This window comes from Cucurbita pepo, chromosome 6 (genome assembly GCF_057944985.1).
Source record: "Cucurbita pepo subsp. pepo isolate OVF chromosome 6, ASM5794498v1, whole genome shotgun sequence".
NCBI classification, from domain to species: domain Eukaryota; kingdom Viridiplantae; phylum Streptophyta; class Magnoliopsida; order Cucurbitales; family Cucurbitaceae; genus Cucurbita; species Cucurbita pepo.
Window position 1 is genome coordinate 1,923,820 of NC_141803.1, and position 24,605 is coordinate 1,948,424.

The following is a 24,605-nucleotide window of genomic DNA, read 5'->3' on the forward strand; positions in this document are numbered from 1 at the left end:
ATTTTTTGAAATTTATTGATATTTTTGAAATGAGTATTTTTAAATATAAAATACAAAATTCGAATTTTTGATCTATTAATCAATTGAGTTATACTTGCATTTATAGATATTTATCTAACTCGTTGGTAAGGGACGAGGCAGAAAATTCTCGTTTACACGAGGATGAGATAAGAAGAGGAAAAAATTTTCTACCATTGAATGAACGAGACCCAAAACTAGAATCATATTCTTATTTCTATCGAGTTAGTCTTCTTATGTCTTATTTTTTTATATATAAATAAAAATATATTTGAACAAAACTAATTTATTTTATTATTTTAAAGGAATTTAGGTTTAGGCATATACCTAAATTAATATGTTAGAGGTTTAAATTGACCATTCAATAAAATAAAATAAAAAATAAAAAAGAATATATATATATATATATATATATATATATATATATATATATATATATTATTTTAGTTAATTATCTCAAATTTAAAAAAGAAAAAAAAAAGGAAAAAGACGACGTGGACTCCGAAGAAGCTGGAAACCATTAGGCGAGTCCACGTGGCATAAAAACGCAACCGTTAACGGGAAACCAAGTACCACAAAGGCTCAAACGAAAAGAGACGCCAAATCAAAGAAAAGAACCAATTCGTCTTCTTCTTCTTCTTCTTCTTCTTCGATTATGGAACAAATCTTCTCTCCCACGTTCTTCTCGTCCGCCATTTCTTCATTGCCTTTCCTTCCGGAGACGACATTCGCCGCCGCACAGCTTGGCTATTAGCTTCCTTCTTCTTCCTCTGTTTCGTTTGTCTTTGGTTTTCTCCGGTCTCTCTCCGAATCTTCCCTCATGTCGTTCTTTTCTGGTATCTTCCTCGGCGTTGTTGTCGGAGTTTTACTGATTATCGCTCTTGCTCGCGTCGGGAATATACGTGCCAAGCATCGCTCCGATTTGGTATCTCTCTTTTGCATATTCTTCGTTCCGCTTTGCCCTTGGTTCGATGCAATGCTCTGTTCTTATACTTTTTCGCGTTTTAGGCTAAGACTATTGCAGCATTTGCAAGGATGACGGCACAGGATTCGAGAAAAATTCTCCCCAAGGAGTTTTATCCGTCGTGGGTTGTATTTACGCAGCGACAAAAGGTTGGATCGTTTTTCTTTTTCCTTTCTTTTTCCTTGATTAATTAGAAGATCTCATTCGATGCTAGTGTCTGGATGTACTGGAGATAGATTAACTTCAAGATTTGGAGTTATAATTTCTTTGTAATTTGCAGTTAAATTGGCTCAATCATCAGCTAGATAAAATCTGGCCATATGTCGACGAGGTAATCGAAATCTGCACTTCTTTGCTGCCCTAACTCCTTAGAATATACTTGTGATCCTGGAATCGATTCGTTATTTTTCTTTTGTTGTTATGTTCTGGCTTTCTATGGAATGGCGATTTACGTAGGCAGCATCGGAGCTGATAAGGAGCAATGTGGAGCCGGTTCTCGAACAATTTCGACCGGCTGTACTATCTTCTTTGAAGTTCTCAAAGTTGACCCTTGGCACTGTCGCTCCTCATTTTACAGGTATTAAGTTGGTTTAATCATCAAATATTTGCAGCCATAGACCAGATTGAATACAAGTTATCACGACCTTCTAAATCAAAACAATGTGAATTCACTCATACCAATGCAAGATAGGCGTTCTGGTCTGTAGGAATTGCTGTGCTTGAAGACGAGCTAGAGCCGAATGGAATAACTTTGGAGTTGGAGATGCAGTGGGATGGTAATCCAAACATTGTTCTTGACATCAAAACTAAACTCGGCGTTTCTTTACCGGTACAGGTAATAAGGAGTTTCCCATTTCTGATGGTGAAAATTAGTTTAATACTCTACACATAGGTAAGAGGAGAACGAAGTATTCTTTATAAGGATGTGGAAACCTCTCCCTAGCAAACACGTTTTAAAACTTTGAAGGGAAAGCCCAAAGAGGTTAATATTGGGCTTGGGCTTTTACAAATGGTATCAGAGGCAGACACCGGACGATGTGCAGCAAGGAGGCTGAGCCTCGAAGGGGGGACACGAGGCGGTGTGTCAGCAAGGATGCTGGGCCTCGAAGGGTGGATTGTGAGATCTCACATCGGTTGGGGAGGAGAATAAAGCATTCTTTATAAGGGTGTGAAAACCTCTCCCTAATAAACGCGTTTTAAAACATTGAGGAGAAGTTCGAAAGGGGAAGTCCAAAAAGGACAATATCTGCTAGCAATGAAGTTAGGCTAACAGTATAATGAATTCTTGGTTCTTTTCTTTACTAAAGTCGTTATATAGCTTCTTCTCCCTCACCAATCTCCTCTCTTATTTCCTCTCTTATTTCCTGACTTATTTATTTAGGTAAAAGATGTTGCATTCACAGGGCTTTTCAGATTAATATTCAAGCCATTGGTTGATGAGTTTCCTTGCTTTGGAGCATTGTGTTATTCTCTAAGGAAAAAGGTAAATTAAGAGAGGAAGAACATTATATATTTCTGAAGAGACTTATGTATAATGTACTCGAGACTAATGCATCAAAACTATTCATGTTCCTTCTGGCAGAAAAATCTTGATTTTAAGCTTAAGATTGTTGGTGGAGACATATCATCTATTCCTGGGGTTTCTGATGCTATTGAGGTAAATCAAACTTGTTTGATCTTTCTCGCTCTTGTTGGCAACGAACTTCTGCAGTATAAGCCAAACTGATGGACTTTTCTGTTCCAGGAAACAATTCGAGATGCTATCGAAGGTACCATAACGTGGCCGGTTCGGATGATTGTGCCCATCATAGCAGGAGATTATAGGTATGTTAAGCAACCATCAGTTGTGTTGAGGATTGTTGGGAGGGAGTCTCACGTTAGCTAATTAAACTAAGGGAATAATCATGAGTTTATAAGTAAGAAATACATCTCCATTGGTATGAGGTCTTTTGGAGAAATTAAAAGTAAAGTCACGAGAGCTTATACTCAAAATGGACAATATCATACCATCGTAGAGATTCGTAATTTCTGCCATTAACATTTAAGAATGTCATGCTCATGTATGTTGCTTCCTTTTATTATTTATAGCGACTTAGAGGTAAAGCCTGTTGGAACATTAGAAGTGAAGCTGGTGCAGGCAAAGGAATTAACCAATAAAGACATTATAGGAAAGTCGGATCCTTATGCTGTGCTGTTTGTACGGCCATTGAAAGAGAGAATGAAAACAAGTAAAACCATTGTAAGACAAAGTTTTTCTATTCATTTTGTTTTTGGTCTTTAATGGCTGAACTGAAACGAGTTTTTCTTTTGTTATGTCCGGTCAGAATAATCAATTGAATCCAATATGGAATGAGCACTTTGATTTCATTGTTGAAGATGCATCTACTCAGCACTTGACTATAAGAGTTTTTGACGATGAGGGAGTTCAGGCATCTGAACTTATTGGCTGCGCTCAAGTAGCATTGAAGGATCTCGAGCCTGGTAAAGTGAAGGATGTTTGGTTGAAGCTGCTCAAAGATTTGGACATCCAAAGAGATAACAAAAACAGGGGTCAGGTCAGAACTCTATGATATCTGAGTTTTCACTTTCCAGCTTAATTTGAAATGTATTGAATGGATTAATCGGTTAGGAATCACAGATCTCCAAAATGGTATGATATTGTCCACTTTTAGCATAAGCTCTCATAGTTTTGCTGTGAGCTTTTCCAAAAGGCTTCATACCAATGGAGATGTATTTCTTACCTATAAACGCATAATCATTCCCTAAACGTGGGACTCTCTCCCAACAATCTACAACCATCCTCCCCTCAAATAAAGTAAAATATAGAGCCTTCCTTGAAGCCTATGGAGCCCTCTTACAGCCTCTCCTTAATCGAGACTCGACTCCTTTCTCTGGAGTACTCAAACACAATACACCCTTTATTCGACACTTGAGTCACTTTTGACTACACTTTCGAGGCTCTCAACTTCTTTGTTCGACATTTGAGTATTCTATTAACATGACTAAGTTAAGGGCATGACTCTGATACCATATTATGAATCATGGATCTGTATGATATTGTCCATTTTGAGCATAAGCTCTCGTGATTTTGCTTTGGGCTTCCCTAAAAGACCTCATACCAATGGAGATGTATTCCTTACTTATAAACCTATGATCATTCCCTAAATTAGCTAACGTGGGACTCATTCCCAACCATCCACGACATAATGTACTCAACTTTTAATGGTGTACACAGGTGCATTTGGAGCTTCTTTACTATCCTTTCGGCACTGATACGGGCCGCCATAAAAACCCATTTAACCCAGATTATGCATTGACCTCAGTGGAGAAGGTTCTAAAGACGGCTCCAACTGGCTCAGAAGATGCAGGTTCTAGAAAACCAAGCTCCCCAAAGAAGAGGGATACGATTGTAAGAGGAGTGCTATCTGTGACAGTAATAGCTGCTGAAGATTTGCCTGCTGTAGATTACATGGGAAAAGCCGACCCTTATGTCGTACTGATTATGAAGAAATCCGAGACCAAGGTTAAAACGAGGGTGAGATTCTCAGTTTCAGCTTGTTCTTTCACAACATTCTTTGATTTCATCTTCATACTAATCATTCGTTTCAAATTTCTCTTGTCGTTGATAATCCTTCAAGCTGTTTGTTAATGATCATCATTATTACTATTTCCTTAATGATATGTTAACAAGAATGAACTCTAAAATCACATTGAATGGTTTCACAAGGTTGTCCATGACACCCTGAATCCTGTCTGGAATCAAACGTTTGACTTTCTGGTGGAGGATGCATTACACGACATGCTAATGGTAGAGCTCTGGGATCATGACACTTTTGGAAAGGTAATCTTCTCCATCTCTATCAATTTTACTGCATTAATTACAGATGTGGTTTCAATATTAGTTTGATTGGTAAAACCAGCATGCAAACTGTGAAAGAGAGAAAATATTTACCTACTAACGATTTGTTCATTGTTGTGACGGAATCCCACATTATGACTAAGACGTATTTTCTAACGGTAACGGTCTAAGCCCACCACTAGCAGATATTGTCTTTTTTGGGCTTTTTCTTTCAGACTTATTATCAAGGTTTTTAAAATGCGTAGGGAGAGGTTTCCACACCTTTATAAAGAATGTTTCGTTTCCTTCTCCAATCGATGTGGGATCTCATGCTAACTATTAGTATTGATTGAAAAATGATATTGCAATTCTGATACATATTAAATTACAACTAAATCTAATAGACTTTTAATATCAAATAAACATCATCATATCAATCTCTTGCTTGGGTGGATCAATCCAAAAACTCAAAAAAACTTAAGTTAATGGCTCTATTTGATCATCAAACACTTGTGTTTAATGTTTATAACATACAGGATAAACTGGGGAGGGTCATAATGACACTGACAAGAGCGATATTGGAAGGGGAAATTCAGGACTGTTATCCACTGGAAGGAGCAAAATCAGGGCGGATTTATCTGAATCTCAAGTGGGCAGCTCAGCCACTATTCCGAGACAATTGATGAATAAGAAAATCTCCTCATTATTGATCGATGAGCCAGAAGCTGCAGCGCCTCGTCGTCAACATACTTAGGTACTTAAATTTTAATTTTAATTAAAGTGGTTGAAATACGAAGTCAGGGGTGGGGCCATTCATCTCCTCTCATCAAAACCCAAATTCTTCCATTTGTGGGCTGTGCCTAAATAGATTAGCCTTCATATTTTGTGTCATTATTTCATTCTTTTATTTGTTCTGTACTTTAGTTTTAGGGTCAAACACTGAAATAGCTCATAGTTAAGTTGTTGCTAAACGTGTTTGAGAACTCTCGGTTCGTGATGGAATTGGAAAACCAATTCCAATTTTAAAAATTTCAAATAGTCAAACTCGTAAAGTTGCTACATGCTATAAGTATTAAAACTCTTTAGCTTTTTTAGCTACCGGTCACGATTTTCCTTTGTTATTAGATATATCTCCTAAGTCACGAGCCTCAACTAATAGGCTCACAGAATTCTCATAGAAGTTGAAGCAGGAAAAAAAAAAGTTATACACCGCTAGTCCAAAATCAAACAGACCCATATCTTCATTCTAAAAGTGGATATTTCTATTGAGTGAGTACATGACTTGAGTGTATTTATTTATTTATTTTTTTTTTTTTTTTTGTGAATCGTTGAGTGTAGCGTACTCAAAAAAGTTAATATCTCGGGTCATAGTCGGTGATATCAATCTTTTCTTAAAATTTTGAGATTAAAAGAATTATTAATTTATAAATAGAGAAATAAATGATATTGGTAGGTCCTTATGTTGGGAGATTGTAATTTATCAAACCAAATGGGGGTGAAGAATCGGATACTAATAAGATTTTTTTAAAAAATATATATATATTTCATATTTTTAAACATTTTAATTTCAATTATTGTCTTTTTCAATTACCAAACTAATTTCAACGAATCTTTTCCCCAACCCTTTTTAAAATAAAGTGAAAAAGTATTACAAGAAAGTATGCACATTTTGGTCATTTAAACCAAGAAAGTAAATATTCATTATATTTTATAATATTATATATAATATTCTTTTTCTTTTTAATATCTTTTTAATTATATTATAAATTATTTATTTCACTTCCACGTATATAAGTCGTTTTTAAATTAAATGCAATAATTTAAGTAAATTAGAAAAAAAATTGTGATAATCAAATAAACAATAGCTATTGTTTACTAAATTTGAGCGTTTTGGTTGAAATATAATATTTGGAAAATATATTAATTATGAAATATATCTTAGATATTATATCTTAATATTCTTTCTCTCATAATTTAATTTGTAGTATATTTTATTTTATTTTCAATATTTAATTAATTTATATTTTCCTTATTTGTAGGTATTAGTTAGTAGCTTATATTCTATTGAAAGGTTAATCCAATTCTATTTCTCATTTTTAACAGTTTTTTCATAAATTTATTTTTCTTTACTTATTTAGAAAATATTCCTCGATAATTTTCTTGTTATTTCGATAGAATATATATATATATTAAAAATAAAAACCTAACGATTCCATCCGATCATGTATGTGTTGGATGATGGAAGTCCCACATCGACTAATTTAGGGAATGATAATGGGTTTATAAGTGAGGAATACTAACTCCATTGGAATGAGGCCTTTTGGGGAAGCCCAAAGCAAAGCCATGAGTGGACAATATCATACCATTGTGGAGAGTCGTGTTCGTCTAACAGTATGAAGAAATCCATGATATCACAATATAATATATATATATATATTTATGTAAAAATATAAAAGTGATTGTATTTACAAATATATCCCTTTTTTTTTAATGTAATTTCTCTAACAAAATTTGTCAGACAATTTAAAAATTAATATTTATTTCTTCTAAAATTTATCTCAGAAGGTCAGAACATATTAATAATATTCCTCTAAAATATTTGATACTAATTTCGACATATTAAAAATATTTTAAATCATTTAATTAATTTATTAAATTAAATTTAGAAATATAGTTTTTTTTTTTTTAATTTTAAAATTTGTGCACAAAATAGAAAAAAAAAAAAAAAAATTTGAGAACTAAAATTTAACGGATTGGATATTGTAGAGAGGAGGAAGAAAAAGAATATGAAACTGATCGCCAACTTCTTCCTGATGTCTCTCCATACGCCTCGCCACTATTGCCAAATTCTCTGTCCTTGTCGTCAATTTCTTTCTACATTCATTCGACTTACACATGCTACGGTGGCGCTCCGATGGTGGTTACGGCGGGAATCAGAATCGGAACTGGAATCGTATTCATCGTGACAGTTGCGGAATATTTGTTTCTCTTTTGTTTTATGCACTGCAATGCACCTGTGTAGTCCACTGCGACTTCCTCTATATAGTTTTTCGTTGCTGGATCGTTGTTTTTCTGTGTTCTCGAGAGCTCTAGAGCGCGGTGGTAATGGCGGGAAATGATTGGGTGAACAGTTACTTGGAGGCGATACTTGATGTTGGGCCTGGACTTGACGATGCTAAGGCCTCGCTTCTGCTGAGGGAGAGAGGACACTTCAGTCCTACTCGTTACTTCGTTGAGGAGGTCATTACTGGCTTCGATGAAACCGATCTCTATCGCTCTTGGATTCGAGTACGCTACTTTGATTATTGTTCTCATTTTGGTTCGTTTATGGGAGTGTGAGGAGGTTTTTCAATGTAATATTTTCTTCTCGTTGATTTAGGCTGCGTCTACGAGGAGCCCGCAGGAGAGGAACACGAGGCTGGAGAACATGTGTTGGAGGATTTGGAATTTGGCGCGAAAGAAGAAGCAGGTCAGTTTTCGATGCCTCTTCTTCGTATGTACTTTGTCGTTTGTAATTTTACAATATGATTGAGTATGATATGCACGATTTATGTACTCTGTGAATTCATTTCCTAGTTAATTCAGATGCGTAGTGACTTTCATGTTGCTTCGAAAAGCACTGTCGGTCTGATGACTCGTTTCATATGATCGAATGAATATTTGTGCAGTGAAATTGTTGTTCATGACTAGTATTTTGCTGTGGTTGCTTTTTTTCTTTCCAAAGCGAAGTAAGAATATGCTTTTGCGTTAGTTATGTTGGGAAATTGATGAAACAGAGTTCCTAAACCTCAACGATTCTTAGAAATTAGGGCATGTTGGAGAATTGGTTCCAGAAAATGGCCGGGAGTCAGTCAAAAACAATATCTCACCATTAATGGTAGATTCATATGAAATTCAATCCCATTTATTTGCCTTTTAATTTGCCAGCTTGAAGGAGAAGAAGCATATCGTCTTGCTAAACGTCGTCTTGAACATGAAAGAGGACGAAGAGAGGTTACTGCTTTGATGTCAGAAGATTTATCAGAAGGAGAGAAAGGAGATGTGCCCAGCGATGTCTCAATGCACAATGATAGCATCGGAGAAAAAGTACCTAGAGTTGGTTCTGTTGACACAATGGAAAGCTGGGCTAGTCAACACAAGGATAAGAAACTATATATTGTTTTAATAAGGCATGAATCTAAGCCTCCTTTTTTTTCCCTTTGTTCTGAACTTATCAGGAAACAGAGTAGGGAGTAAAAGAATGTAGCATCATTATATATCTAACTTTGGTGAATTTAGCTCTTTTTAACAAGCACTTTTCATGCAGCCTTCATGGCTTGATCCGTGGTGAAAACATGGAACTTGGACGTGATTCTGATACTGGTGGCCAGGTAATTTTGTGCAGAAAATTGTCACTGAGAATTATAAAATGAACTGGATTTTAGGATAACACTCCTTGATAGTGATGTATGTTCTCATGAACCCAGCTGTCAAGATTCATGTGTTGTTATCATTTTTCTGTGACAATCATTTTTGTTCTTCTATAATCAGGTGAAATACGTTGTAGAACTTGCTAGAGCCTTGGGGACAATGCCAGGAGTATATAGGGTTGATTTGCTGACTAGACAAGTTTCAGCTCCTGATGTGGATTGGAGTTATGGTGAGCCAACAGAGATGCTTAATTCAAGGAAATATGATAATTCCGAAGATGAGCGTGGGGAGAGTAGTGGGGCTTATATTATCCGGGTCCCATTTGGGCCAAGGGACAAGTATATTCCAAAAGAACTTCTTTGGCCTCATATTCCAGAATTTGTTGATGGTGCTCTTAGCCATATCATCCAGATGTCCAAAGTTCTTGGTGAGCAAATTGGAGGTGGGCAATTAGTTTGGCCTGTGGCTATACATGGACATTATGCAGATGCAGGTGACTCCGCAGCTCTTATATCTGGAGCTTTAAACGTTCCGTTGCTATTTACTGGTCACTCACTTGGGCGGGATAAGCTAGAACAACTTCTAAAACAAGGGCGTCAAACGAGGGAAGAAATAAATGAAACTTACAAAATAATGCGGAGGATAGAGGCAGAGGAGCTGTGTCTTGATGCTTCCGAAATCATTATAACTAGCACCAGGCAGGAGATTGAAGAGCAATGGCGTCTGTATGATGGTTTTGATCCAGTAATAGAGCGGAAGCTGCGAGCAAGAATAAAAAGAGGAGTCAGCTGTTATGGCAGGTTTATGCCTCGTATGGTTGTGAGTAATAAAATGTTTATCTTGAGATTCTTAGTCAACATCTGAATCTTTCTGCTTCTGAAGGAATGATTTTCATAGTTCCCTTGTTTTATTTTATCTTAATACTAATGTGCAATTCTTATGTACTAATTGCCGCCATAATGATCAGGTAATTCCTCCTGGAATGGAGTTTCATCATGTTATTCTACCAGATGCTGATATGGATGGAGAAGTTGAGAAAAATGGTGATGGTCGTGCTTCTTCAGACCCACCAATTTTGGCTGAGGTTTTACTTCGTCTCTCATCAATTCTTTATGTCATACTTTGCTAGTAAATGAACTGTGTAGAATTATTGACAATGGTAATCTTGGGGACTTGAATGCAAGATTATGCGTTTCTTTTCTAATCCACGGAAGCCAATGATACTTGCACTTGCAAGGCCAGACCCAAAGAAGAATATCACTACTCTAGTCAAAGCATTTGGAGAATGCCGTCCACTGAGGGAGTTTGCAAACCTGGTATTCTCACACCTTTGAGTCTGATAATTGCATACATTTTAATCAATTTCCGTATGCTTTTGAAGTCTTGTATGTGTTTGGCTTGATTAGATTAAGTCCTAAGATTGTAGTTTAATTTTCTTTTCTTGTTACAGACATTAATACTGGGAAACCGTGACAATATTGACGAAATGTCTGGCACAAATGCTGCAGTTCTTCTATCAATTATTAAACTAATTGACAAATATGACTTGTACGGTCAAGTGGCGTACCCTAAACATCACAAGCAGTATGACGTTCCCAACATTTATCGACTAGCAGCAAAAACCAAGGTATACTGTTAGTGATCATCTTTATTTGGAAGGTTAACTTTTAACCTTTTACTTCAAGAATATGATATGAAAAATCACATAAATACGATTAATGTTACTGTCATTTCTTTTTTGCCTTCTTTTAACCACACATCACACTTAAGATGAAGTTAAATGAGGAAATCTCTCTCTCTCTCGCTCACTCATGTGCACACTCACAACCAAGAAAAGACCACGAATGAGGACTTTAATGCATTAAGCTTTTTTTTATTAAGATATCTCAATCAACTATATATCCTCTCTTTTTACAGGGTGTTTTTATCAATCCCGCATTCATTGAGCCATTTGGACTTACTTTGATTGAGGTGGTTGCCTTCATTTGCCTTGTTCTTTCAAATGTTTGCTTATTGGGGAAAAAAAAGTCAACATTATTTTCTTGTCTCTCTTTTTTCCCTCCCAAATAGGCAGCAGCTCATGGCTTGCCGACCGTTGCTACGAAAAATGGCGGTCCTGTTGATATTCTTCGGGTGTGTTAATTTTGCTGGTGACTTTGTAATGGTTAAAAGTTCCTGATCTGGACAGAATTTGCTGCAAGTTGAGCTTCCATACTCGCTATTTAATATTGTACATAAACTTCCAACAGGTTCTTGATAATGGTCTGCTGGTTGACCCTCATGATCAGAAGTCCATTTCGGACGCTCTTTTAAAGCTTGTTTCGGATAAGCAACTCTGGGCAAGGTGCAAACAAAATGGTCTAAAAAATATTCACCTTTTCTCCTGGCCAGAGCATTGCAAAACATATCTATCTCGAATAGTCAGCTGCAAACCAAGGCATACACAATGGCAAGGACATGCTGACAGATTTGAAAACTTGAGGTCAGATTCACCTGGGGATTCTTTGCGAGATATACAGGATATTTCTCTCAACTTGAAGTTTTCGTTTGATTGCGAGAAGAATGAAGGGAGTACGACATTGGAAAATGTTCTAGATCCTGAGGAGAATGCTGGTGATGCAAAAACAAAGTCAGAAAATGTTATTCTTGCGTTGTCAAAGGCTCTTTTAGGTAGCATTCAAAAGGTTGGCTCAACTGATAAAGTGGACCAGAATCTTGTAACTAGTAAATTTCCTGCAGTAAGAAAAAAAGCCATCTTTGTGGTTGCTGTGGATTCCGATTCATTCTCTGATTCACTTGAAGTCACGTTGTCAGTTGTAGAAGCAGTAGGGAAGGACAAGAATGCAGGGTATATTGGTTTCATATTATCGACATCGTTGAGCATACATGAGGTATACTCTCAAATGACTTTGGGAGGTTTCAGCCCTTCAAACTTCGATGCTTTCATATGTAACAGCGGAAGTGAGCTCTATTATCCATCTTCAAACTCCAATGACGATCCTTCTGGGCTTCCCTTTGTGACTGATGTGGATTATCATTCACATATTGATTACCGCTGGGGTGGAGAAGGTCTGAGAAAAACATTGGTTCGTTGGGCTGCTTCCATCAATGAAAAGCAAGAGGAAGGCCAAATTGTTTTGGAAGATGAGTCAGGATCAACTTCACATTGTTTTGCATTTGAAGTGAGAGATCCGTCAAGGGTATGTTAACGTTTTCTCTATCCTTCTCATTTCCTTCTAAATAGGGTGTAATTTGTATCTTTCGCGTGAAAACATTTGTTGAAAAGAAACATATCTCTTTGATTCTTCGATGTGCATGCACTTGTAGTCGAACCGCACTCTCGTACCTTTTTCTTGCACTTTCTGTTTGGAAGACGGGGAGTGCTTACATTTATTTTGATGATGATTAATGTAATTACAGCTTCCTCCAGTCAAAGAGCTACGGAAATTGATGAGAATCCAGGCTCTTCGATGTCATGCTTTATATTGTCAAAACGGAAGGAAGCTGAATGTCATCCCTGTGTTGGCTTCAAGGTCCCAAGCTCTGAGGTACGGCTTGAGGGGAGAGGGTATAACTTTCCTTTGCCTTCTCTCCGGTTTATTTTTATCGATGATATGATATGCTTGTGTTACTTCAATCTTGTGTCTAATTTCTTTCATTTAGTTCAATTTTGTATTTAATACTAATAGAATCTCTAAAAATTTGAAACTTTAAAATATTAATTTAGGTACATTTGAGTTTTATTTGTGATGAAACTTTAAACTTTTAATTTTGTGTTTAATAGATCTACACAGATGAAACTTTAAACTTTTAATTTTGTGTTTAATAGATCTGGAGAATTTTTATCTGCTGAAACTTTAAACTTTTAATTTTGTGTTTAATAGATCTATAAATTTTAAAAAATTAAAAATTCACCAGATAAATTTGTAATTTGTAATTTGTAATTTGAGAAGGTTAGAGACTACATTTATTGTATAAGGAAAATGAAATTATTTGATCTTTGGGATGATGAACAACTTTTACCCTCTTTCTAGGTATCTCTACCTCCGATGGGGAATGGACTTGACGAAAGTGGTGGTGCTTGTGGGAGAATGTGGGGACACAGATTATGAGGGATTGATTGGTGGAGTTCACAAAACGGTGATATTAAAGGGGATCGGTTGCAATGCTAGCAAGCTTCACTGCAGAAGCTATCCTATGGAACATGTTGTGTCTTTCAGCAGCCCAAATGTCGTCCAAGCAGAAGGGTGCAAGATTGTTGACATAGGAACTGCATTGGGAAAGCTTGGCGTTCTTGAGGCTTAGAAAGCTAAGTTCTGACTCAACTATTGCTTTTTTAATGTATGTGCCAAACAATTTCTACACTATTTTGCTACTAAATCAGTGTCTGCAGCTCTTGTTGCGCGGATACTTTTGTTGCTGAATTAATAACTTTCTCCAGAATTTGTGTATCTTCTTGGAGATTCTTCACTCCATTATGATGAGAGTGGATAAACTATGCATGTTTCCATGATGTTTTATGATTTGAATAATTCATGAATGAATTTTTGCAACTTCAGTTTGTTGCCCGTTTTAGAAATTATGTTCTGACACCTCCCTGGAAAAACTTGGTTGCTACGTAGTTATAAATATCATTATTCTTGACACTATTTCTTGCTTTGAAGATCTCTTACCTCTTGTTTGATAGCCAGTGTGTCATTTATTTTTTTGTGATCGTGTTAGGAATCACAGATCTCCACAATGGTATGATATTGTCCACTTTGAGCATAAAAACTCTCGTGATTTTGCTTTGAGCTTCTTCAAGAAGCCGCATACCATTGGAGATAGTATTCCTCACTTATAAACTCATGACCATTTCCTAAATTAGCCAATGTGGAACTCCATCCTAACAATCCTAAACATCGGAGGGTCGTTGTCCTCCCCGAGGACGGTGGAGTGATTCTCCTCAATGGTGGCAAGCCGGTGGGGATCCTCAATGGGACTGTCTGTAGATTGATCGGAAATATTAGCAATGCAGACCAACCGAGCATTGTGGCTCCAAGCATGAGCTTCCACAATGTTGCAATGGAGGTCATCCAGTGCAGCAGATATATCGGAGACGAGACCGGGCTGGTCAGTGTCGGTCATTTCAGTGGCTGCGTGCTCATCGGAGTTATCAGATTTTCAGAGGTTGTTGACACAGCTTCTGGTTTATCTACAGAATCCATTCTACATGTACGAATTATCTACAGCATTTTAGGATGGAACCATTTCAAGGGATTCCTATAAGGGGAAAAAAAATCTACCATTTCTAGGGATTCTTATGCTTTGTTCGTTCTCAACTCGGAATAATCTGCCAACTCGACTTTTTTTTTCTACTTTAAATTATCCGTTCAATATGCTTGGTTACTAACCGAGACAAACGTCTCTTAATTCAGCCAATTAACATGTGTATTTAGTCGATATCGGATACCTCAATAAAGCCATGAATGAAATTGAATCAGAGAACAAGATGGTTAAAAAAATGACCAGAGCTTTTCCGGGATGGCCTATTCCCCTATAATGAACTTTATGACTTGAAAAGAGATGACACATAAATGGCATTTGTAAACTGCAAGATACTACGAACGGAATCGACCAGAATCCTCACAAACTCAACTATGAGAACCCTATATTCAGAAACCATTTGCTATTTCATTCGATCTCCCGTATCGCTCCCCGAATCGCTAAACCAGTCAAAATGGTGCCAACTCAAAAAACTAACATCCTTCTCTCGTGATGTTATCCATCTTATAGCTTCAATGGCTATGTTACCATTGTGGCTTTGACCCAATGTTCAATCAAGAATGGTTGAACCATGGTCCAACTGCACCACCATTCACGTGCCCATTGCTGTGGATCCCTGAGCCATTGGGCATGCGTGAAGGGGGCTTCCCTACAGCCATCGAGGGAGGTGCAGCAGTGTACAACCCATGACCGTGAGAGAGAGAATGGGGGCTCACAAGAGGATTGCCAGCCGGACTCCCTTTGCGCTGCTGAAGAGTATGAATTTGCCTTAACCCTTCTTCGTGAATTCGAGATAACGTCTCGAGCTCCTTCATTGACAGTGCTTCCAAACCAGCACCATATAGAGGGGCATGTCTTGACATTTCCTCTTGTAGTGATGCTTCAAGTGAATGGATATATTGCTGCAAGAGAAGGAAAAGTTGCATTAATCCAACATGGGCATAGAGTTGTTCAGTTTGACGGTGATATTAACACAAAAATAAATCACGTCTTATAAGCATCTTCACCATTGAATAGATTTTTTCTATTGTTATGCTTATCAAACGATGACAGTAATCGGTTGGGCAGGAGAACGAAACATTTTTTTTATAAGGACGTGGAAACCTCTCCCTAGCAGACGCGTTTTAAAAACCTTGAGGTGAAGCCTGGAAGGGAAAGTCCATAGAGGATAATATCTGCTAGCGGTGGGCATGGGCTCTTACAAATGGTATTAGAGCCAGACACCGGGTGATGTGCCAGCGAGGAAGTTGAGCCCCGAAGGGGGGTAGATTGAGAGGTCTCATATCAATTGGAGAAGGGAACGAGTGCCAGCGAGGACGCTGGACCCCGAAGGGGGGTGGATTGTAAGATCCCACATCGGTTGGGTAAGAGAACGAAACATTCTTTTTAAGGATTGGAAACCTCTCCCTAGCAGACGCGTTTTAAAAATCTTGAGGGGAAGCCCGAAAGAGAAAATCCAAAAAGGACAATATCTGCTAGCGGTGGGCTTAGGACAGAAATCTAACATCTAACAGAAAGATTACTATTATCATGTTGAAGTAAGAAAAAAAACCTGGCAGGCCTGCAATTTTGCTTCCATCCCATCAATATATGCTTCACATCGAGCAATCTGCTCCTCCTTCTCCCTCTTTTCTCCTTCAGTTTGTCCAACTGTTTGTGTAAGCCTGCGAACTTCATCTTCCAGTGACTTCCGGATTTCTTCCCTCGTCATATTCTCATTTGCATGCCGTTTCAGTTGTTCATCAAATCTTTTTCGAGCAGCTTCAGCACTCTTCAATCTTTCAGCAAGTGCATTTTTTTCCTTCACTACTTTCTGCCACATTAGAGATTGATGTCATTAACAGGAAAAAAAAAAATGATTTCATTAACAAGATTAAAGTGATCATACGAGGGAAGAACCAACTATTTGAAAGAAAACAGCTACACTTCCACTAGGATGTGGACATATAGCAAACTTAATCCTTCTATTTCTTCCAGAACAGTAAAATCGCAATAGCAATCAATGATGAATGAAGCAACAAATTCTATGGCCTCTAGCCATGCAAAGATGCCCCTCTCACAAACGCACTATCGGTCCTTGTTTGAGGGGGGAGCGTTTTTTTTCGATGTTGTACGTTGATGTCTTGGATTCTCATTTCCATTACTTACCATTTTCTATAATTCCAAACTAGGAAACTAACATTTCAACATCGAACTTCTATTCATTCAACCGATTGTTTGTATCTACGATCATAAAAACACTTTCCATGAATATATATTTATATAGGAGACAATATGGGTACAACACTTGATGGCATCAATGACACCTATAGTTATATCACAGTTGTCCACATTTTGCATTCTATATCATGGAAAAGAAATGTTTCAAACATAATGCAGCATCAATGTCACATTTCAACTTTCAATAATAAAAGCTGCGTACCAGATACAATAATAGTCATGAAGTCAAGTCAATATGCAGTAACTATAAAGTTAGATAATTTAGAATAGGATTCAGCTCACAGAATCCCTTTCAACATCTCATACAGAAACTTATTTGCAGATCATTTCCCTTCAACTGATAAGTATCAAACGGAGATGTCAACAAAAATCTTTAGAGGACTTTCTGGCTTGAGCAAATGTTTTTCTATTAGTCTTTTGGTTACGGTTCAATTTATTATCCATTCTTCATGGAGTATGTGTGCATATGTAAAGAATAATTCAGATAGGTATGAAACAAACAACAAATTGCTGCTCATGAAGAAAGGATAGTGATTAGTTGAATAATCATTAGCTTAAAGTATCAATTGATACCTTCATCTCATCCCGTTTTCGAGATTTCAATTGTGCAATTTGATTCTCAGCATCATGTAGACGTTCATGGAGAACTTTCTTCTCTGTTGTTAACTTCACAATCTCATCATCTCGCTCAGAGCGAAGCCACTCAAGCTGACAATCAATGTCATGTACTTGTTCAGAAAGTTCCTTCTTCTCGCGAGAAAATCGCTCCAACTCAGCCTTCATCTCAATCTGTCAATTTTTTTTGTCAGATTAACAATCTTGATATGAATCGATTCTAAAAGCCTTTCTTTAACATTTTTTGTTTCTATCTCGTGTTTAAAAGAAGTTACAAGAATCATGTAACTTTTATGTTAAACTTTAATAATTTGTTTCTAAATTCACCTTGTTTTCTTTGACACGGTTCATTAAATCTCACCATCCATATATATATATATATACACACACACACACACATATATTCCGTAGGCAACTGATTCTAACTTATGAGAAATGCACATGGGCAAGCCAGAATCAAATACCTTCAGGCGATTGTTCATGGCTTCAGATTCGCTCAGTTTTTGTAACAGAACAGTTTTTTCTTTCATCATATTTGAAATTTCTACTTTGCTTTCTTCACGGATACGGATGATTTCATCTTCAGTAGCACATAACTGGTGCCAGAGAGCAGCACGGTCAACATTTGCTAGTTCTGCAACATCTCGCATCATATTTAGCACAGGTCTAATTATTTCCTGTTCCTCACCCATCAACATAACCAGAATTTCCAAATCCATATCTACTTCACGGTTATTATCTGTACTGCTGGTTACAAGGTCGACCAATCTTTTTAGCATCCTGGCTCGATATGACTCGCTTGCATACCGCTTAAACAATAATGGATACAACATTTTCACAAATCCTCGAACGCAAGGGTCTCTAGAGAGTGCTAATGTTTCAGCAAGACCAACAATAGCAGTAAAATCATCCCGCTGGACTCTCAGCTGCTCACTAGTTTCTCCATCTATTACAGAATCTCCATGCTGGAAGCTTTCAGCTACGAATCTAGTATTGCTATTTGCTTTTTGAGAAAGACGTTTTTCCAACACCACGGCAACAGATTTAGCTGTGATGGCACCACGAGCTACAGCTCTCTCAAATGTCTGTGATGCTTCAACGGCAAGACAAGGTATTGATAACATCTCAAATAAGATATAAATATCAGAAAAATGACGAGCAGCATGTAAATCTTGTTCATCCAACGGATGCAAACTTTCTGAAGCAGGGCCAGGTTCACCAAATAAGAAAAGGTCACGTGATATTTTTGAGCGGAAATCATCAGCATCATCATCACAATCAATATCTCTGAGTATAATATCAGAAACATCACCCCAGCTATGTACAGTTTTACTTAATAAATCAAGAACACATGGGGAAACCTCCATGCCCAAATTCTTCAGCCTACCACGTACGGATCTCACCTATAGAATGAAGCAGAATAAGGTTGCAGTGCTCAGAAAAGTAAACATAGTAATAGAGTACAAAGGTTACAGAAAACACGAGCAATGGCCATTCATTCCAGATACATACAGCTTCAGAGAGATGTTGGCACTGAGCTCCAGCTTTGAAAACAAAATCTATAGCTGCAGCAAGAGGCTCATCATTTGAATCTGCTAAAAACTCAATAGATTTAAATAGAACCTGTTCCCAAACTTCGGTGCCACACTCTAATTGACTAAGAGCACCAAAAACCTAAAGGAAAAAGAAAAAACAATGTCCCAATCAAAAGAAAGAAGCATTCTAAAATCAAATTTTAAAAGAAACTAAAATTTCAGCACAGCATAAACCATAGGACACAGGCATTACACATAATTTTTTTCCTTAAAGCGAATCAGGAAGGTCAAAGGTAATTCAGTGAATAAGGGTAGAACGGAGGGATATATAACACTGCACTTACAGGTATCTGCATTGCTGGCTCAGCACCAGGCTGTTGAAGCCGTTCTAGAAGCACACCAGCAGCCAATGGATGTTCTGAATGCTCAACCAATTTAGGTACTAATGCAACCAGGTCAGACTGTAGATGTCTGGGAGCTTTATCCAACACAAGAGCAATCTTTTGCGCGGACTGAGGCCGTCTTCTAGGCTCAGGACATCCTCGGGGGATAGCCCCATCTAGGGCTCTCAGTGAATTTACAATCAATCCTAAAAGCTCCTCAGATTGCTCAGGCCACTTGGTCTGCAAATTCAATTTGTTCTACCAATGAATGTCAAGGAACAAAAGAAAATCATTCACCCTTGAAGCAGCATTAAAATGTACCTTTGTACGAAGGAAAACATTCTCTGAAACCCCAGCAGACGTTTCAGGTGGATGTAGTAGCTCATCAGGTAGAGACTTACCCTGCCTATCAGTTCTAATCATGTCAGAGCTTTGTACAGCAGGTGCACTACTACTTTCATCAGCGGAATCCAATCTCTGAAATGGAGGAAAATCTGCAGCCTCTATCGCTCCATTTTCAATTTCACCTTCCAGTGGTGTGGTAGTAGCACCGCTGCTAGGAACAGAAGGCTTTGAATTTGCTTCTGAAGGTTGACAACACTCGACCATTATATCCAACAATAAATCAATAATTGCCTGCTGTAAAACTTTGACTCCCATTAACAAGTTCATTAAACTGGGAGACGACTCATCTGTCTTTGAGACCTTCTTCCCATCATTGCAACCAGAGAGCTTAGTAGGAAGAAGTAAGCGCTTAACTTTAGCAGGATCATCAAGATAAACACGAAGTCCAGTAAGAAATCCTGCAATTGCACCGGCATCCATTAAAAGTTTTTCTCGCAAAGTGACCTGTGGTTGTGAAGGATTATCTCCGTATGTTAGATGAAATCCAGCTGTAGATAGAAGGTTTCTAAATATGTCTTCTTCATCACCACTTATTCCTTCACTATCTTCTGAATCAATGAGTTCGTCCGGATCAGTAGTCAAAGCATCTTGATCATCTTCTGAAGCCAAAACCTGAAAAGGAAGGTACCGCTTGAAAACAATCACATTACCATCTCATTTTGTAAAAGATATGGGAGTTCAAAAGCATTAACTTTGGAATAACTGATTTCTAAACAACCTATAAGAAATGATAGATAGAATTTAGTCCAAAATTGTAGTTCAAGAGATAAACAAGTATCCATGAATTTCTTCCTATTCCTGACGAGTTCTACACTTACACTGATAAGCATATAGCTTAAGTGTGAACAACTCAGGAGAAAGAAAATATATGCTTCTATACCATTTGTGATTCTAGGCATTTAATGAACTTGACGTTATGACTTCCTTTAGATAGTCTTCTTCCTCGAGCCATTCTATTCAAAAGTCAAGATCTCAAAAGTCAAACTAATAAAAAAATCACTTGAACCGTGAAAATACATATCTTATGTCGGCATTCAAAGGTTAAGTATCAAGGAATTTGAAGAACCCAACAGTAAAAACAGACAAAATAACATATCAATAATCAAGTGACAAATAACTCACTTACTGGCAAAGACAAGAAAGTAATAATGCAGGGACAAAGAGAGAGAGAGAGAGAGAGAGAGAGAGAGAGAGAGATTTGAGCGCAAGTATATAACTCTCTTGATATTGTAGGCCTTGGTGCATATGAAAATTTTATAAGAAAAGATTTTGCACAAATGCAAGCATAAGAGTAAAAATGAGGGATACAATAAAACGATGTTCAATTACTTCAAAAAAAAAAAAAACAAAAAACAAAAGCTACTAACCTCCACCTTCAAGCTATAGTCTCAACGGTTTTAAAGTTAATTCAAGAGCTTCTTCGTAACTCTAGATAGGACCTCTTGGATAGATTATTCTTTTGTAATATATCATATCATCAATGAAGTAATTATTTTATATCTTATCATCTTGGATTGGAACCAATTTTTTGTATAGCTAGTTCTCTTAGTTGTCTACCCATCTTATTGCATACCCTTATGTATTTTTTCCATTTTTCTCGATGAAAATTTAGTTTTTGAATAAAAAAGAAAATATTTGTATCATACAAAAAAGAACAAAAAGAAAAACAAAAACCAAGGAGAAAGTCCACTGACCTCAAGATCTGAAAACTCAAACCAAGGGCAACAGTCCAATATTTCACATACGAAAATAACTGTATCTCGTACAAGAAACCCCGCTTCTGCCTCTAGCAAATCTGACACCTTCATGAATTGCAAAACAGAATTATTCCATGTCTTTGTACAAATAGAAGACTCCTTCCACACAGTTTTTGCTGGATATTTTTGATTCACCACGGCCATTTTGTATCTGACCCAGAAGTTTTTGTCTGGATCACTGCCAACAGACTGATCACTCTCCAGATAGATGCAAATGGTGTCGAAGGACTCATAGACACCTGAAATGTTCGAAAGAAATTTAGTATACAAAGTCACGACAATTTTTATAAAAAGATAATAACAACAAGGCTACCGCCCAATTAAGGAAGATGCAAAAGACGTACCTATACGGAGCTCACATCCACCAGCTTGAAAGAATTTACTAAAGATTTTACGAGTCTCCATTATTTCCTTGAAGGACAAAAAGTTCTCCACCTTCCATGTGAATGAACTTTTTTTTGCTGCCTTATCCATCAGAGAGCTGGAACCAGTTGACTCCATGTCTTGATCAATAAAATCCTGCATCACAGATGTCTCCTTTAATATAAGGACCTCAGCTGAGAATATTACAGTATCCTGAACAAGAAACCCGGAATCCTGATCAAAGAGGCTGGTAAGTGTGACAAATTCACGCCATCCCCAGTCTTTTGCAGCTTTGGAGTACCGGTTTTGAGACTCCTTTGTGACAGATTTCTCTTCCATCTTCTGGTTTACAACTGACAACCGATGACTCACAAAACAACTCCAATCACTGGAAGTATTTCTTGAATCCGTAACTTCAAGAAAGACTGAAAGATGACATGGTGGCTGAGACTGCCCTGATACCAGCAAGTAGAAACGACAAATTTAATCAACGTGTCCTAAAACGAAGTCTAACAATAAACTACAATATATACGTCCTGTTAAATTGTTAATCAACTAAACATGCAACTCCACCCATATGGAAGGAATAACAATGATGTCAAAGACGCCTAGCATGATCTAATCAAATATCATCTCAAAGCAAACCATTTCCAGCAAGAACATATGGAGTGTATGTGTAACTTGATAGCTATATCCATATACAAATTTTTTACTTCAGACCAGACACCAGGCCTCTACATTTTTCTTTTTATCTCAGAGTAGACCAATCATACTGAGCGAGACGTGCTTGAAATAAGTTCAGCTGAAAGAACCATGATAAAGAATAAAATAAATTATCTACTTCTCAGCCACGGCAGGCTAGAATGTCAAACAGAGTTCAAAATTGTTCAAAGAAATCTACAAGTGCTTAGACACAGAATCATATTTAATTAACAGATACAGTATATATATTTATATATATAGGATAAAATTCTAAATGCTTGAGTTTTTCTTTCTTTCTTGTAGGATATCTCATCCTCTTGCTAATATAATTTTGGTCTGATGTAAGAAGCAGAAATTTCTAGGAAGAAGTTTGGGAGTACCTCGAGGATAAACAATGAGACGACAGTCACGATTCCCGACCTGGAATCTCCTGCTCTTGATGCAAAGACCAGTAATCTTCCTCTTCTTCAAAAGGTCCTTTAACCTTATGAAGTTCTCAATCCTCCACGTAAATTTGCCCATGTGACCATCTGATTTCCTAATTCCACTCCCATTTCTCCCTCCAATTACTCCACCATTCTTTGAAAAACTACTGAACTCCTTGATCACATGAAAAGAGGTACTAAACACAGCGGTATCTTCAACCAAAAAACCAGAATCTTGCCCAACAAAATCAGACATCTTCATATAGTCATTCCACCCCAAACTGGTATTGTCCCCACTCTTATTATCAGCTGCAAATCTCCCATATGAGTCTCGATGCATGTGGTTCAAAGCAGGCTTCTGGTTCAACACGGACATTCGAAACAAACACCAACAACTCCTATCAGGTAATATTACTGTTTTTTCGGTATCCTTGCTCTCGAGACACATCGATAAATACTCAGTCCCATTAACTGAGCTCTGATAGACACTAATCCTCAAATTACACTCTCCAGCTGGGAACACTGGGCTCATTATTTTCTGTGTTTTTATCATTTCTTTAAACAAACTAAAATTATGAACTTTCCAGGTGAACTTGCCGCTGAGCACCTCCGGCGCAGGGGAAGCAACAACGGAGGATGCCATCATCATAGATGAGGCTGGCTCATTGTTATCCCGGGTAAAATTTACAGACTCGTTGAGGATTAGAATATCAGCAGTGATCATAATGGACTCGTTATTATACAAATAGCCGAGCTTAGAATCAAACACGGTGGAAGAGGGAGTAAAATCGCACCAACCGTGTGACTTCTTCTTGCTCGAGAAACGGTGCCAAGAATCCCGATGAACGGTCTTCGAATCATCGAGAACGTTGACGATGGCCAAACGATAGCTCGCAAAGCAATCCCATTTGGAAGACGATGTGCCGCGCGGGTCCACGATTTGGAGGTAGACTGAAATATACCCCGGCAGAGCTTGAGAATCCCCCTTTGGATATATCAACAGACGACAATCGTAACCTCCAACCTCAAAGTACTTGCTCCATAGAGCCCTAGCCTTGATTCTCGGGAAATTTTGTACTGTCCATCTACACACCGCGGAGAAATCCCCCCGCCGATCGACGGTCACCGTTTCCTGCGCCCCGCCGCCATCCCTTGACCCTACGGCCAAATCCTCCGCCGCCGCTGCAGCCGATATCGATTGGGGCTTCTCCAACAGCGACGATGATTGCGACTGTTCCGATAATCCCGTGGTGGATGATGATGATACTGCCTCAGATATACTCTGCTTCATTGTTTCTCTTTGGACCGCTTTGTTCGTTCGTTTTGATTTCTCTTCACTTTTGCCGTTTTCTTTTTTTCTCTGTCAAAATTTCACGTAGGAGAGATTGAAGACGAAGAACAAGAACAACAACAACAATAAAGAGAGAGAAAATAAAAATTAAAAAAAAAAATAAATAAATAATAAAAAAAGAGAGAGAAAGTTTGTGATATGTGGTGGGAGGGTAAGACCAGTGAAGCTCCTGGACAATGAGAAGCGCATGATAAGCTAACTTGCGCCTTTCCCCCCTCTTACATTTCTTTATTTCCTTTTTTGCCCTTTATTCTGTTAAAATATTTCTCAACTTTCTAATTCATTTTATTTTATTCGTATATACTTCCAAATATTTAAATAATATTTGCAAAAAATAATAAATCAATTTTCAAT

At 37.5% G+C, this 24,605-nt stretch overlaps 3 protein-coding genes across 4 annotated transcripts; 2 read left to right on the top strand and 1 right to left on the bottom strand.

Moving 5' to 3' along the window:
- Positions 1-619: 619 nt before the first annotated feature.
- On the top strand, positions 620-5,862 carry LOC111797328 (synaptotagmin-4). The gene is made up of 13 exons (XM_023680307.2): positions 620-943; positions 1,027-1,131; positions 1,263-1,313; positions 1,439-1,559; positions 1,690-1,817; positions 2,364-2,465; positions 2,565-2,639; positions 2,727-2,806; positions 3,071-3,221; positions 3,307-3,537; positions 4,218-4,517; positions 4,710-4,823; positions 5,357-5,862. The coding sequence occupies exons 1-13, from the start codon at positions 839-841 to the stop codon at positions 5,501-5,503; spliced, it is 1,710 nt and encodes a 569-aa protein (XP_023536075.1). The 5' UTR covers positions 620-838; the 3' UTR covers positions 5,504-5,862.
- Positions 5,863-7,677: 1,815 nt separating this feature from the next.
- On the top strand, positions 7,678-13,792 carry LOC111797285 (putative sucrose-phosphate synthase 1). Its single transcript, XM_023680258.2, has 13 exons — positions 7,678-8,108; positions 8,200-8,289; positions 8,748-8,989; positions 9,127-9,190; positions 9,351-10,049; positions 10,198-10,314; positions 10,415-10,546; positions 10,681-10,857; positions 11,148-11,201; positions 11,301-11,363; positions 11,480-12,430; positions 12,651-12,778; positions 13,265-13,792. Exons 1-13 carry the CDS (start codon positions 7,926-7,928, stop codon positions 13,533-13,535), a joined length of 3,171 nt encoding a protein of 1,056 aa, XP_023536026.2. The 5' UTR covers positions 7,678-7,925; the 3' UTR covers positions 13,536-13,792.
- An 887-nt stretch (positions 13,793-14,679) lies between these two features.
- Positions 14,680-24,368, bottom strand: LOC111797286 (uncharacterized). 2 transcript variants are annotated; one of them, XM_023680259.2, is made up of 10 exons: positions 22,856-24,368; positions 21,755-22,228; positions 21,348-21,649; positions 19,570-20,265; positions 19,210-19,488; positions 18,843-19,004; positions 17,795-18,733; positions 17,289-17,504; positions 16,048-16,308; positions 14,680-15,397 (listed from the first exon to the last, which is right to left on the bottom strand). In XM_023680259.2, the coding sequence occupies exons 1-10, from the start codon at positions 24,189-24,191 to the stop codon at positions 15,050-15,052; spliced, it is 5,013 nt and encodes a 1,670-aa protein (XP_023536027.2). In that variant the 5' UTR covers positions 24,192-24,368; the 3' UTR covers positions 14,680-15,049. The 2 variants fall into 2 exon arrangements, with proteins under 2 accessions (XP_023536027.2, XP_086981024.1); XM_087124898.1 differs by lacking the exon at positions 18,843-19,004.
- Positions 24,369-24,605: the final 237 nt, after the last annotated feature.